The 12,644-nt window shown below is 42.2% G+C and overlaps 1 protein-coding gene across 2 annotated transcripts in view; it reads right to left on the reverse strand.

The window, feature by feature from the left end:
• Window positions 1-10,898, reverse strand: part of OXA1L (OXA1L mitochondrial inner membrane protein) — a 20,358-nt gene extending 9,460 nt beyond the window's left edge. For both annotated transcript variants that reach the window (XM_039245193.1, XM_039245192.1), the window contains exons 1-3: window positions 10,815-10,898; window positions 10,229-10,390; window positions 9,147-9,360 (exon numbers count right to left, since the gene is read on the reverse strand). In XM_039245193.1, coding sequence (XP_039101124.1) covers window positions 9,147-9,360; window positions 10,229-10,390; window positions 10,815-10,877 — 439 coding nt within the window. In that variant the 5' untranslated portion in view covers window positions 10,878-10,898. The remainder of the gene's footprint in view (window positions 1-9,146; window positions 9,361-10,228; window positions 10,391-10,814) is intronic.
• Window positions 10,899-12,644: the final 1,746 nt, after the last annotated feature.

Here is a 12,644-nt window from a genome sequence, read left to right on the forward strand (position 1 = left end):
GCAGAGTCTACTTCGGATCCTCTGCGACCCCCCCCCCCCCCGCCCCACTTGTATTCTCTCTCAAAAATACATAAACATTTAAATAAAGGTACTTTATTACTAAAAAATGCTACCTATCATCTGAGCTTTCAGCACTGTGGCAATTTCTTAAAAAAGACAGCAGTGAAGTCTGCTGCACCAATGTACTCTTCCTTTTATGATTTCTCTGTAGCATGCGATGCTGTTTGATAGCACTGTGCCCCATTAGAACTTCTTTCAAAATTGGGAGTCAATCCTCTCAAACCCTGCCACTGGGGATTGTGTGATATCCAAAGTTTGTGTGATATTCCAAATCCTTTATCATTTCAACAGTCTTCACAGCGTCTGTACCAGGAGTAAATCTATTTCAAGAAACCACTTTCTTTGCTCTACCTAAGAAGCAACAACTCCTTATCAAGTTTTATCATGAGACTGCAGCAATTCAGTCACATCTTCAGGCTTACTTTTAATTCTCTTGCTATTTCTACCTTATCTGTAGTTACTTCCTCCACTAAAGTCTTGACCCCCTCAAAGTTACTCATGAGGACTGGAGTTGCAACTTTACATCAAACTCCTATTGATGTTGGTATTTTGACTTCTTCCCACAAAACATCGATGTTTTTTTTATGGCATTTAGGATGGTGAATCCTTTCCAAAAGGTTATCAATTTACTTTGCCCAGCTCCATCAGAGGGATCACTATCTATGACAGCTCTAGCTTTATAAAAAGTATTTCTTAAAAATTATGACTTGAAATTACTTAAAATTAGTCCTTGATCCATGGGCTGCAGAACAGATGTCGCATTAGCAAGCATGAAAACATCAGTCTTGTGTATCTCCATCAGAGCTCTTAGGTGACCAGGGCCATTGTCAATGAGCAATAATATTTTGAAAGTAATCTTTTTTCTGTCTCAACAGTAGGCTTAAAATATTCAATCCACGTTGTAAACTGATGTGCGGTCCATCCAGGCTTTGTTGTTCTATTTATAGAGCACAGGCAGGGTAGATCTAGCATAATTCTTTAGGGTCTTAGAATTTTTAAAACGGGAAATGTGCACTGGCTTCAACTTAAAAAGATAAAAAAATTTTTCTAAGGTTTATTTACTTTTGAGAGAGAGAGAGAGAGAGAGAGAGAGAGAGAGAAGGGAAGGGGCAGAGACAGAGAGAGAGAGAGAGGGAGACAGAGTCTGAAGCAGGGCTCAAACCACGAGATCATGACCTGAGCCAAAGTCAGACACCTAACCAAGATACCCAGACGCCCCAAAAGGCATCTTGCCTCCTCATCGGGGAATCGAACCCAGATCTCCTGCATGACAGGCAGGTATACTCAGCACTGTACTACTGAGGACGGCTCAACTTAAAGTCACCAGTTGCATTAGCTCCTAACAAGAGTCTGCCTGTCCTTTGAAGATAGGCATTGACTTCCCTCTAGCTGTGGAAGTCCTAGATGCCACCTTCTTCCAATATAAGGCTTCTCATCCATGTTGAGAATCTGTTGCTTAGTGTGATGACTTTTGCTTTCCTCACTAAATTTCATCATTTCTAGCTTTTGATTTAAAGATAGTGAGACATGCGACTGTTCTTTTCACTTGAACAATTAGAGGCCACTGTAGGGTTATTAACTTGCCTAATTCCAATATTTTGCCTCTGGGGAGGGCTAAGGAAAGGGAGAGAAATGGGGGAATGGCTGATTGGTAGAACAGTCAGAACATACACATTTATTGATTACACGGACTGTCATATATGGGTACAATTTGTGACATTCCAAAACAATTACAATGGTAACATCACAAAACAGCATATCAAATATAATAAAACAAGTTTTAAATATTGTGGAAAATTACCAAAATGTGACACAGAGACAGGAAATGAGCAAATGCTGTTGTAAAAATAGCACTGATAAGACTTGCAAGATGCAGGGTTGCCACAAACCTTCAGTATATAAAAAATGCATTACCTGCAAAGTGCAATAAAACAAGTTATGCCTCTACTGGAAGTCCTACCAAAGCAAACAAATGAGAAAAAGAAATAAAAGGCATCAGAACTGGAAAAGAAGTATAATTGTTGGTATTTGCAGATGACACATTACTATATATAGAAAACCCTAAAGACTTTATCCAAAAATGACTGGAATAAATGAATTCAATAAATCTGCAGGATACAAAATTAATACCTAGGAACAAATTTAACCAAGGAACAAATTTAACCAAGGAGGTGAAAGGCTTGGATTCTAAACTATAAGACACTGATTAAAGAAACTGAAGGCAATACAAATAATGGAAAGATATACAGTGCTCATGGATTGAATTAATACAGTTAAGATGTCCATAATACCTGGCTTCCTGTCCAAGATGGAATGTAGGAAGACCCTGCACTCACCTCCTGCATGGACACACAAAATTCACACCTATTTATAAAGCAATTCCTCCTGAATAACTGAGGGCTGATTGAACAGCTTCTGCACAATGGTAGATCACATAAAGAATGGCAAGAGAGATGGACACACACTAATGAAGGGAACATCCACACCCCAACACTGTGACCTGCAGTAGGGAGGGATAGCACTGAGGGATCATGAGAAGTTTCTTCTGCCCCGGGCATGAAAAAAAAAAAAAACAGCAGAATAAAAGGGCAACTAGGGGCACTTGGCTGGCTCAGTTAGTAGAATATGCGACTCTTGATCTCAAAATCCTTGAGTTCAAGCCCCACACTGGAGGTAGGTTACAATCAATCAATCAACCGGCAACTAAATTACAAAGGAACTGGCTCTAGGACCCTGCTGAACAGTGGGAGAGCTGATGGAACTCTTCTCCAGCTCTGAGGGGCTGGAAAACACCACAGTTTACCTTGTCCTTCCCCCTTGATAGCACTGAGGGTGGGCAGAGTCTGGGTGCCATAGCTGGCCTGCTGCCTTGTGAGCCCCAGGACACTAACCTATACCAACGCTGGATACACTGGGGCACAGAAAAAATAAATGACAGAGCAGCTGCTGGGAACTCTCTTCAGGTCAGTGGGGCTTGTGAGTGCCAGTTTATGCTCCCCCTCCAACCTGATTGCACTGACAGAAGCCAGGACTGAGTACTCTAGCCAGTCTACCTCCTCAGTGAGCCCCAGGATCTTAGCCCATAACAGGCCAAGCCATCTCACCAAGGCAGCCTTGTTTGACACATGCTGGAACATCCCTGGACAGTGCTTACTATACTTCCCGTTGTCTGGCCAAGGTGCCATATGCACAAAGTAGCCCGAAACATCCCAGACCTGTACCACTTCAGCTCCAGCTGACTTCCTAGGGCATTCCTGGCACAGAGTGCTCTGGGACATCCCAGCACATGCTTGCTTTGTCTCCATCCATCCTGCCAGGATGCCCCTTCTGTAGAGGGCCCCAAGACACCCTCCCTCCCCCAGACTCAATCCGTTTTAGCTTCAGCTGTCCTGCCAGGACACCCTCTGTGTGAAGAACTTTAAGAAGACTGAGATCATATTATGCATCTTTTCTGACCACCAAAGTATGAAACTAAACCCCCAAATCCCCACAGACATGTGGGGGCTAACCAACATGCTACTAACCAACCAATGCAATCAAAGAGGATATGAAAAACACTTTGAGACAAGGGAAAATGAAAACATAATGGTTCAAAATCCTTGGAACAAAGATCTTTGGCAGCAAAAGTAGTTCTAAGAGGGAAATTTATAGTGATACAAGAAAGAAGAAAAATCTTACATAATCTAACCTTACACCTAAGTGAACCAGAAAAAGAAGATACCAGAATTAGAAGGAAGGAAATAAAGATCAGAGCAGAAATAAATGAAATGGAGACTGACTAAAAATGATAGAAAAGATCAATGAAATCAAGAATGGGTTCCTCGAAAAGATAAACCAAAAACAATTATATGCCAACATTATATGAGACAACCTAAAGAAATAGATCAATTCCTAGAAACATACAATCTTCCAAAACTGAATCAGGAAGAAATAGAAAATCTGAACAGACTGATTATTAGTAATGAAATTGGCAATCAAGCTCCCAATAAACAAAAGACCAAGATCAGAGGGCTTCATAGGTGAATTTTACCAAACATTTAAAAGACAGTTAATACCTATCCTTTTTAAAATATTCCAAAAACAGAAAAGAAAGCTTTTCAAATTCATTCTATAAGGCCAGCATTACCCCAATACTAAAACCAAAGACACTACAAAAAAAGAAAACTACCAGGCCAGTATCCATGATGAACACAGATGCAAAATCCTCAACAAAATATTACCAAATCACATTCAAGAATACATTTTTGAAAAAAGCTTACTTATTCATTTATGAGAGATAGCCAGTGAGCAGGGGAGGGGCAGAGAGGGAGGGAGACAGGATCCCATGCAGGCTCTGTGCTGTCAATGCAGAGCCTGATGCAGGGCTCAAACTCACAAAATATGAGCTCACGACCTGAGCCAAAATCAAGTTGGATATTTACCCAACTGAGCCACCCAGGTACCCCAAGAACTTTTGCTTTAAGATCAGGAACATGCTGGGGCGCCTGGGTGGCTTAGTCGGTTAAGCGTCCGACTTTCGCTTAGGTCATGATCTCGCGGTTTGTGGGTTCGAGCCCCGCGTTGGGCTCTGTGCTGGCTGCCAGCTCAGAGCCTGGAGCCTGTTTCAGTCTGTGACTCCCTCTCTCTCTGACCCTCCCCTGCTCACGCTGTCTCTCTCTCTCCTAGAAATAAAAAAAAAAAAAAAAGATCAGGAACATGCTGGGGTACCTGGGTGGCTCAGTTATTGGGCGGACAACTTCGGCTCAGGTCATAATCTCACGGTTTATGGGTTAGAGCCCTGCGTCGGGCTCTGTGCTGACAGCTAGCTCAGAGCCTGGAACCTGTTTCGGATTCTGTGTCTACCTCTCTCTCTTCTCATGCTATCACTCTAAGAAATAAATTAAAAAAAAAAAAAAAAAAGAGATCAGGAACATGCCAAATATGTCCCCTTTTGCCATGTGTATTCAACACAGCACTGAAGTCCTAGACACAGCAATCAGACAAGAAAAAGAAAATTAAAGATATCTAAATCAGTAAGGAAGAAATAAAACTGTCACTATTTGCAAATGACATGATAATATACATAGAAAACCCTTAGGACTCCACTAAAAAAAAGATTTTGAAATCTACAGAGTCACTGGAATCTCTATCAAACAAAATACCAATGACATTTTTCACAGAACTAGGGTAATTCTAAAATTTGTATAGAACCACGTAAGACCTTAAATAACCAAAACAACTGTGAAAACAAAAATACAAGTATCATAATCCCAGATTTTAAGATATATTACCAAGCTATAATACAGTAGGTACTGGCACAAAAATAAACACATAAACCAATGGAACACAATAGAATCCAGAAATAAACTTATACTTACATGGTCAATTAATCTTTGACAAAGGTGGCAAAAATATACAGTGGAGAAAAGACAGCCTCTTTAATAATCGATGTTGTTAAAACTGGATAGCCACATGCAAAAGAATGAAACTGGAAACACTTACACCATATACAAAAATAAACCAAACTGGATTAAAGACTTCAATGTCAGACCTGAAGCCATAAAATTCCTATTAGAAAATATAGGCAGTAAACTTTTGGACATCAGCTTTAGCAATATTTTTCAGGGTATGTCTCCCTAGGCAAGAGAAATAAAAGCAAAATAAACTATTGAAACTATACCAAAACAAAAAGCTTTTGCACAGTGAATGAAACCATCAACAAAACAAAAAGGTAACCTACCGAATGGGAGAAGATATTTGCAAATGACACAATCAGTAACAGGTTAATATCCAAAATAAAGAATTCCTACAATTCAGTGTCCAAAAAAACAGTACAATTTAAAAATGGGTAGAGGGGGTGCCTGGGTGGCTTAGTCGGTTAAGCGTCTGACTTTCGCTTAGGTCATGATCTCGTGGTTTGTGGGTTTGAGCCCCGCGTCGGGCTCTGTGTTGACTGCCAGCTCAGAGCCTGGAGCCTGTTTCAGTCTTGACTCCCTCTCTCTCTGACCCTCCCCTGCTCACGCTGTCTCTCTCTCCTAGAAATAAATAAAACATTAAAAAAAAAAAAAAAAGTAAAAATGGGTAGAGGCCCTGAATAGACATTTCTCCAAACACATGTGGATGGCCAACAGACACATGAAAACATGCTAGGGGCATCTGAGTGGCTCAGTGGGTTAGGCATCTGACTCTTGATTTCAGCTCAGGTTTCAAGGTTTGTGAGTTCAAGCCCCTTGGGCTTGCCCCTGACGGCACAGGGCCTGCTTGGAATTCTGTCTCCCTCTCTCTCTCTGCCCTTTCCCTGCTGGCTCTTTTTCTCTCTCCCTCTCAAAAATAAATAAATATTAATAAAAATAATAATAATAAAAAAAGAGGGGCGCTTGGGTGGCTCAGTCAGTTAAGCGTCCGACTTTGGCTTAGGTCATGATCTCACGGTTTGTGGGTTCAAGCCGTGCGTCGGGCTCTGTATTGACAGCTAGCTCAGAGCCTGGAGAGCCTGTTTCAGATTCTGTATCTCACTCTCTCTCTCTGACCCTCCCCTGCTCATGCTCTCTCGCTCTCTCAGAAATAAATAAAAAACAAAAAAAAAATTTTTTTAAAGAATTTAAAAATAAATAATTATAGAGAGAGGGAGAGAGAGGGAGGTGCCTTGGTGGATTCAGTTGATTAAGTGGCTGACTTGGTTTCAGCTCAGGTCATGATGTCATGGATTTGAGTTTGAGCCCTGTGTTGGGCTCTGCGCGGATGGTGTGGAGCCTGCTTGGGTTTCTCTCTCTGCCCCCGCCCCCAAATATACAAACATTAAAAAAAAAACAACCCAAAAAACAACAAGAAAACGTGCCAAACATCACTAATCATCAGGGAAATGCAAGTCAAAGCCAAAATGAGTTATCAACATATGTCAGAATGGCTGGAAACAAAAAGAAAGAAGTGTTGATAAGGATTTGGAGAAAAGAGAACCACTGCTGATGAGAATGCAAAATAGTACAGCCACTGTGGAAAACAACATCATAGTTCCTTAAAAAATTAATAGAAACACCATATAATCTAATCATCCCACTGCTGGGGATTTACCCAAAGAAAATGAAAACACTACTTCAAAAATATATACACACCTGTAAGTTCATTGCAGCATTATTTACAATAGCCAAGATATGGAAGCAACTTAACTGTCCATTGACAGGTGAATGGCTAAAGGTGTGGTGTATATACACACACCAGAATATTATGCAGCCATAAAAAAGAATGAGTTCTTGCTCTTTGTGACACGGATGGGGCTACAGGCTATTATGCTATGTGAAATACGTCAGACAAATACTATATATAATTTCACTTATATATGGAATCTAGAAAACCAAGTAGACCAACAGATACAGAGAATAATCTGGCTGCCAGAGGGGAGGGGGTTAGCAGAGATGGGCAAAAATAGGAGATTAAACGATACAAACTTGGGGCACCTGGGTCACTCAGTCAGTTAAGTGTCCAACTCTTTTTTTTTTAAGTTTATTTATTTTGAGAGAGAGAGAGAGGGAGAGCACAAGTTGGGGAGGGGCAGAGAGAGAGGGGGACTGAATCGAAAGTGGGCTCTGTACTGACAGCAGAAACCCACCAACCAGGAGATCATGCCCTGAACAGAATTCAGATACTTAACTGACTAAGCCACTCAGGTGCCCCTAAGCATCTTGATTTTGCCTCAGGTCATGATCTCACAGCTTCTGAGTTTGAGCCCTGCAACAGGCTCTGTGCTGACAGCCAGGAGCCTGCTTGTATTTCTCGTTCTCTCCCCCACTCCCCCGCTTGCTCTCAAAATAAATAAACCAAATTAATTAATTAAATAGTATAAACTTTCAGGGGTGCTTGGCTGGCTCAGTTGGTAGAGCATGCAGCTCTTGATCTTGGGGTCATGAGTTCAAGCCCTAAGATCAACAGCTGCATGCTATACAGACTGAACCAGCTAGACACTCCAGGTATTGCTTAAATAAATAAACTTAAAAAAAAAAAATACAAGGTACAAACTCCCAGTTACAAATAAAGAAGACATAGGTATGCAATGTACAGCACAGGGAATATAGTTAATAACACTGTAAGAACTTCATATGGTGACACGGTGGTAACTCCATAATGCATAAATGTTGAATCCCTATGTTGTACACCTGAAGCTAATAATGTGTACCAACTACACTTCAATAAAATAAACGGAAAAAAAGGTCTAACACAGAAAGGTCAAATATGAAAAGAAACAAGGGCTCAGCTGATGTTACTGACAGTTAAAATGAAGTATTATTCAGATTTCTGAGTGTCAAAGAGTGGAAAGAAAGAAGTCCACTGATTTCAGGACAGTCTTTTAAATAACAGCTATGAAAGGAGAAAGAACAAAGGATGAAAGGACTCTTTCCTCAAGAAATACATGGTATGCTTGAACATGTAACAGTCTTAGCCTACAGGAGGAAAGAAAATATGGCATCTTCCACTTTGGGGGGTTTTAAGTGCCTGGCCTGACCTTCTAGTCACCTAAACCAGGGCAGGTGGTTTAGGTGAATAGAATCACTGTTAACAAGGTCCCCTTAATCTAACCCATGCTCACATTCAAGTATCTACACTTCCTGAATCCCAAATGATCTAGTGATTTTATAATACCCTTTAGGAAAGATAAGTAAAGCACATCTAAGTATCAAGAACCTCTATCCCTCACCTGAATCATCTCCTTTTCTGACCCCTAAACTTCTGCAACTACAGCTGACCTTTGAACAACAGGGGTTTGAACTGGATGGGCCCACTCATACGGGGACTTTTTTTTTATTGCACTGTAAATGTATTTTCTCTACCTTATTGTAAGAATACAATATAGGTATGTATAACACACAAAATATGTATTAAATGCTTATGTTATCAGTAAAGCTTCTAACAGTAGGCTATTAGCAGTTAAGTTTTTGAGGAGTCAAAAGTTATGCATAGATTTTCAACTGTTGAGTGGGGTAGGCACCGCTAACCCCCAGGTCACTCAAGGATCAGCTGTATTCCCTCCGATCCACTTACAGAACTATCATCTTTAAAGTTCTACTTCTAAGTTCCCATTTCCTCTACCCTTGACCAGGATGTATTCCCCTTACATGCAGCAATGGCCCCCCACCAAGGTAGGCCCAGGTCAACATGCATAAATTCCAGTAAGTTCTGAATCAGTCCCACTGGGGTGTAGGACCCCAGCCCCAGTTCAGTGAAGCTCTGTTCTGCAGCAGTTTGGACTACATCCGCAGTCTCTCCAGAAGCCACCTCCGTTACTGCTGTGGGTGAGGGAGCTGCAGGAATGACGGGGGGGGCCTGAACCTGTGCAAAAGGAAGCCATGTGTAATACTCAGTAGGGGGGACATACAGAAATCACAGGTCCCCTAACATAACAACTAGCATCAAATAAGGTTCTATTGACTTTCTATTTCTCATTCTCTCAGGTTAGTCTACAGTATACATGGAATCAAAAGCTTAAAAAGGACATTTTATTTTCTCCTCTAGGCAGGAAGAGAAGTTATCTCTTCTATCAGTATTTTCCAACTTCTGTCATTTGAGCATCACCGGCATGATTTTGCAGATACTGAAACTCATAATTTTTATTTACAATTCAGTTTTTGAGGCCAAAATGTTTACTTGGTCTCACCATCAGATATATTACTAGCCATGAAGTCCTTGATATGCAAGTCATAACTTTTCTTTTTTTTTTTGAATTTTGAGATTTTTTTCATTTGAAGATAAATCTTAATGCTATTAAATTCACAAATATGCTAATTTAAATACCCAATTTTATTTACCTAAAACACACATTGCAAACATACAAATATCCATTCTCTCCACATGTCAGAGCCCATTCATTTCATGGTTTGGAAATGCGGAGAATAGAGAAGTCATAACTTTTCTAATACACACATACCTGGAAATATACCTCCTAAGCCATCAGCGGCTTGCCACCATTCTGGCAAACAATGCCTTGTATAGCACTTAAATCTCTCCTGCTGTACTGTCAATATTTCCCCACTGATTTGATAATCTATCTCAGGCACAGATAACTTCCATTTTGGGGAGGTGTATGGAGTGTGGCCAAGAACTCTGTACCACATTCCCCTTCCATGTAGTTAAAACAAAACAAAAACAAATCAACCAGCAAACGCCACTCCTAACGTGGCAGGGTCTAACTGCCTCTTACCTGGGCTTCTGAGAACAAGATCACAGAGGTACTGAGGCCCCGTGGGCCAGGGGCCGCGAGGAGGACATAGTGCGGACGCTCGCAGCACCGGCCGGCTGGGAAGAGGTGCCCCTCGGTCAGCGGTTTCCGGGGCCAACGTGAGGGCCCTGCGACGCTGTGGAACTGAGAGGGTAAAAGGAGGATGGGGCCCTTTTATCGGCGCAGATGTCGGTCATCGTGCTCATTTGCCACGAAGCACCTCCACCACAGGTGAGGGCACTGCTACTCTCCGCGCGCAGATGGCTGGCCCGGCAACTTGTTGAGTCCTGGCTCTCAGGTACCGCCGACCCACCCGGGAGCAGCGAGGTCGAGGCTGAGGTTTCCGTGGCAGGGGTGACAACGGGGACCCGTGAACAACTAATTACAGGCGGCCGCTGAGGCCGCACGGTCGGGGCCGTAACCCTCCCGCGTCCTCAGGCGAGCCGAGGTCAAGAGAGGCATGTCCCGGTGGGCAGGTGAACGCCTTCCCATGCTGTCCCCGACAAGAGCTGGCTCGGGCGACAGGGACAGGGCGTTATCCGGGCGCTCAGCCCGGGGGCATCCTTACCTGACGCTGTGGCCGTAACAGGCGAAGAAGCTCCCGGCGTCCGCACATCGACGCCATCGCCATTTTGCCCGGAAGAGGACTTGCGCTCGCGTCTGCGCACTTAGTAGTTTAGCCTCGCGGGAAGAGGCCCTTTTGGAAATGGGCTTGAAGCCAAAGCTATTGCCACGATCAGGCGGTAAAGGAGACTGAAGCCTGGCGGCCATATTTGAAGTGGGGAAGAAGACGCTAAGGGTCCTATTAAGAAGATCGCGCAGTATCTTCAGGAGATTGAAAGGAGATTTAAGTTAAGAGCTACGCGAGAGGTGGTCGGGTAGTGATTGCAAAGCCTGGAGTTTGGGCTGTTTTCCTCCGTCTCGTAAACCCGCGATTCCTTCCGATTTGTGGAGTTAAAAAATAGCTTCAGAACAGTCTTGGCTGTGCTTGGCGTGGATTTTTCCTGCCCAGTGATGTTCGATTTTTATTGCTAGATAATACTGTAATTACAGATGAAGTGAAATGTGAGGGTTGTCTGGGTCTGACAAAGAGATGGAAGGCGGCTTATAGGAAGGAAATATTTTCTCTCCCAGTTAGAAAGACAAAGCTTCAAGAGGGGTTTCCACCTTTCACCTTACCCTTCCTTAAGTGGGGTTGTGTGAGGGTCATCTTATGACCACGAGGGCACAAATCTAAAGATGAGAAGCTAGCATGTTGAAGATATTAGTATGGAAAGAGGGAAAAACCCTGAATACTCAATTATGTTCTTCAGGTGCTGCGCCAAGCCTGGTGCCATATGTATCTAGACTTTGTTGTGTAAGATAATTAAAGGTTTTTATTGTCCACTTCCAAGTCTCTGTAGCTTGTGTGTTTGTCTCTTGAAGCTGAAAGCATTCCTAAACTTATATGAGGTGAAATTCTCTCTCAAAGGAAAAAAAGTTCTGCTCAGAGAGGTAGAAGTTGGTTATATTTGAACACTTACAACGCCTTTCAAGTTACAGAATGTTTTTTGAATAACATAGTTTGGAAAGATACAGGAGCCTGATATTTGAGTCACTGCTATTTGGGGATGATTATCAATGTACTCTAAGAAATGATACAAGTAGGCAAAAAAAAAAAAAAATGCAACCCAGATTTAGTAATAAGTAGGGGTTATGACCTATCAATCACATATGTTAGATACTATTGTAAAGGTTAAAGGTTATTTTAAGAAATACACTTAGAGGTGATGACAAATAGAAAACTATAGGCCACTGGGGGAGAAAAACCCCAAACTGCTACTTTGGTGGCCCCAAATGAACCATCTGTCACAGTATTTGCATCTTTGTATAGCCTTGTACAGCCACTATGGAAGACAGCATGGAAGTTCCTCAAAAAATTGAGAATAGAACGACCGTAGGATCCAGCATTTCGGTGCCAGGGAATACATCTGAAGGAAACAAACACTACCCCAAAGACATATCTGCACTTTCATGATCATAGTAGCATTGGGTATAAAAGCCAAGATGTGGAAACAACCCAAATATCTGTGGAAGGATGCACGGATAAGTACATTGTGGTTAGAGGCACCTGGGTGACTCAGTTGGTTGAGCGTCCAACTTTGGCTCAGGTTATGATCTTAGGGTCTGTGGGTTCAGTCCCCTTGTCAGGCTCTGTGTTGACAGCTCAGAGCCTAGATCCTCCTTCAGATTCTGTGTCTTCCCTCCCTCTCTGTCCTCTCCTGCTCCCCCACTCTGTCTCTCCCTCTTAATAATAATAAATACACATTAAAAAATTGTGGTATAAATATACAATGGAAATTTATTCACCAAAAAAAGAAGGAAATCCTGCCATGTGTGACAACATGGGTGGACCTTG

The sequence above is a fragment of the Hyaena hyaena genome, unplaced genomic scaffold, assembly GCF_003009895.1.
Source record: "Hyaena hyaena isolate Hyena2069 unplaced genomic scaffold, ASM300989v1 scaffold_256, whole genome shotgun sequence".
Taxonomy (NCBI): domain Eukaryota; kingdom Metazoa; phylum Chordata; class Mammalia; order Carnivora; family Hyaenidae; genus Hyaena; species Hyaena hyaena.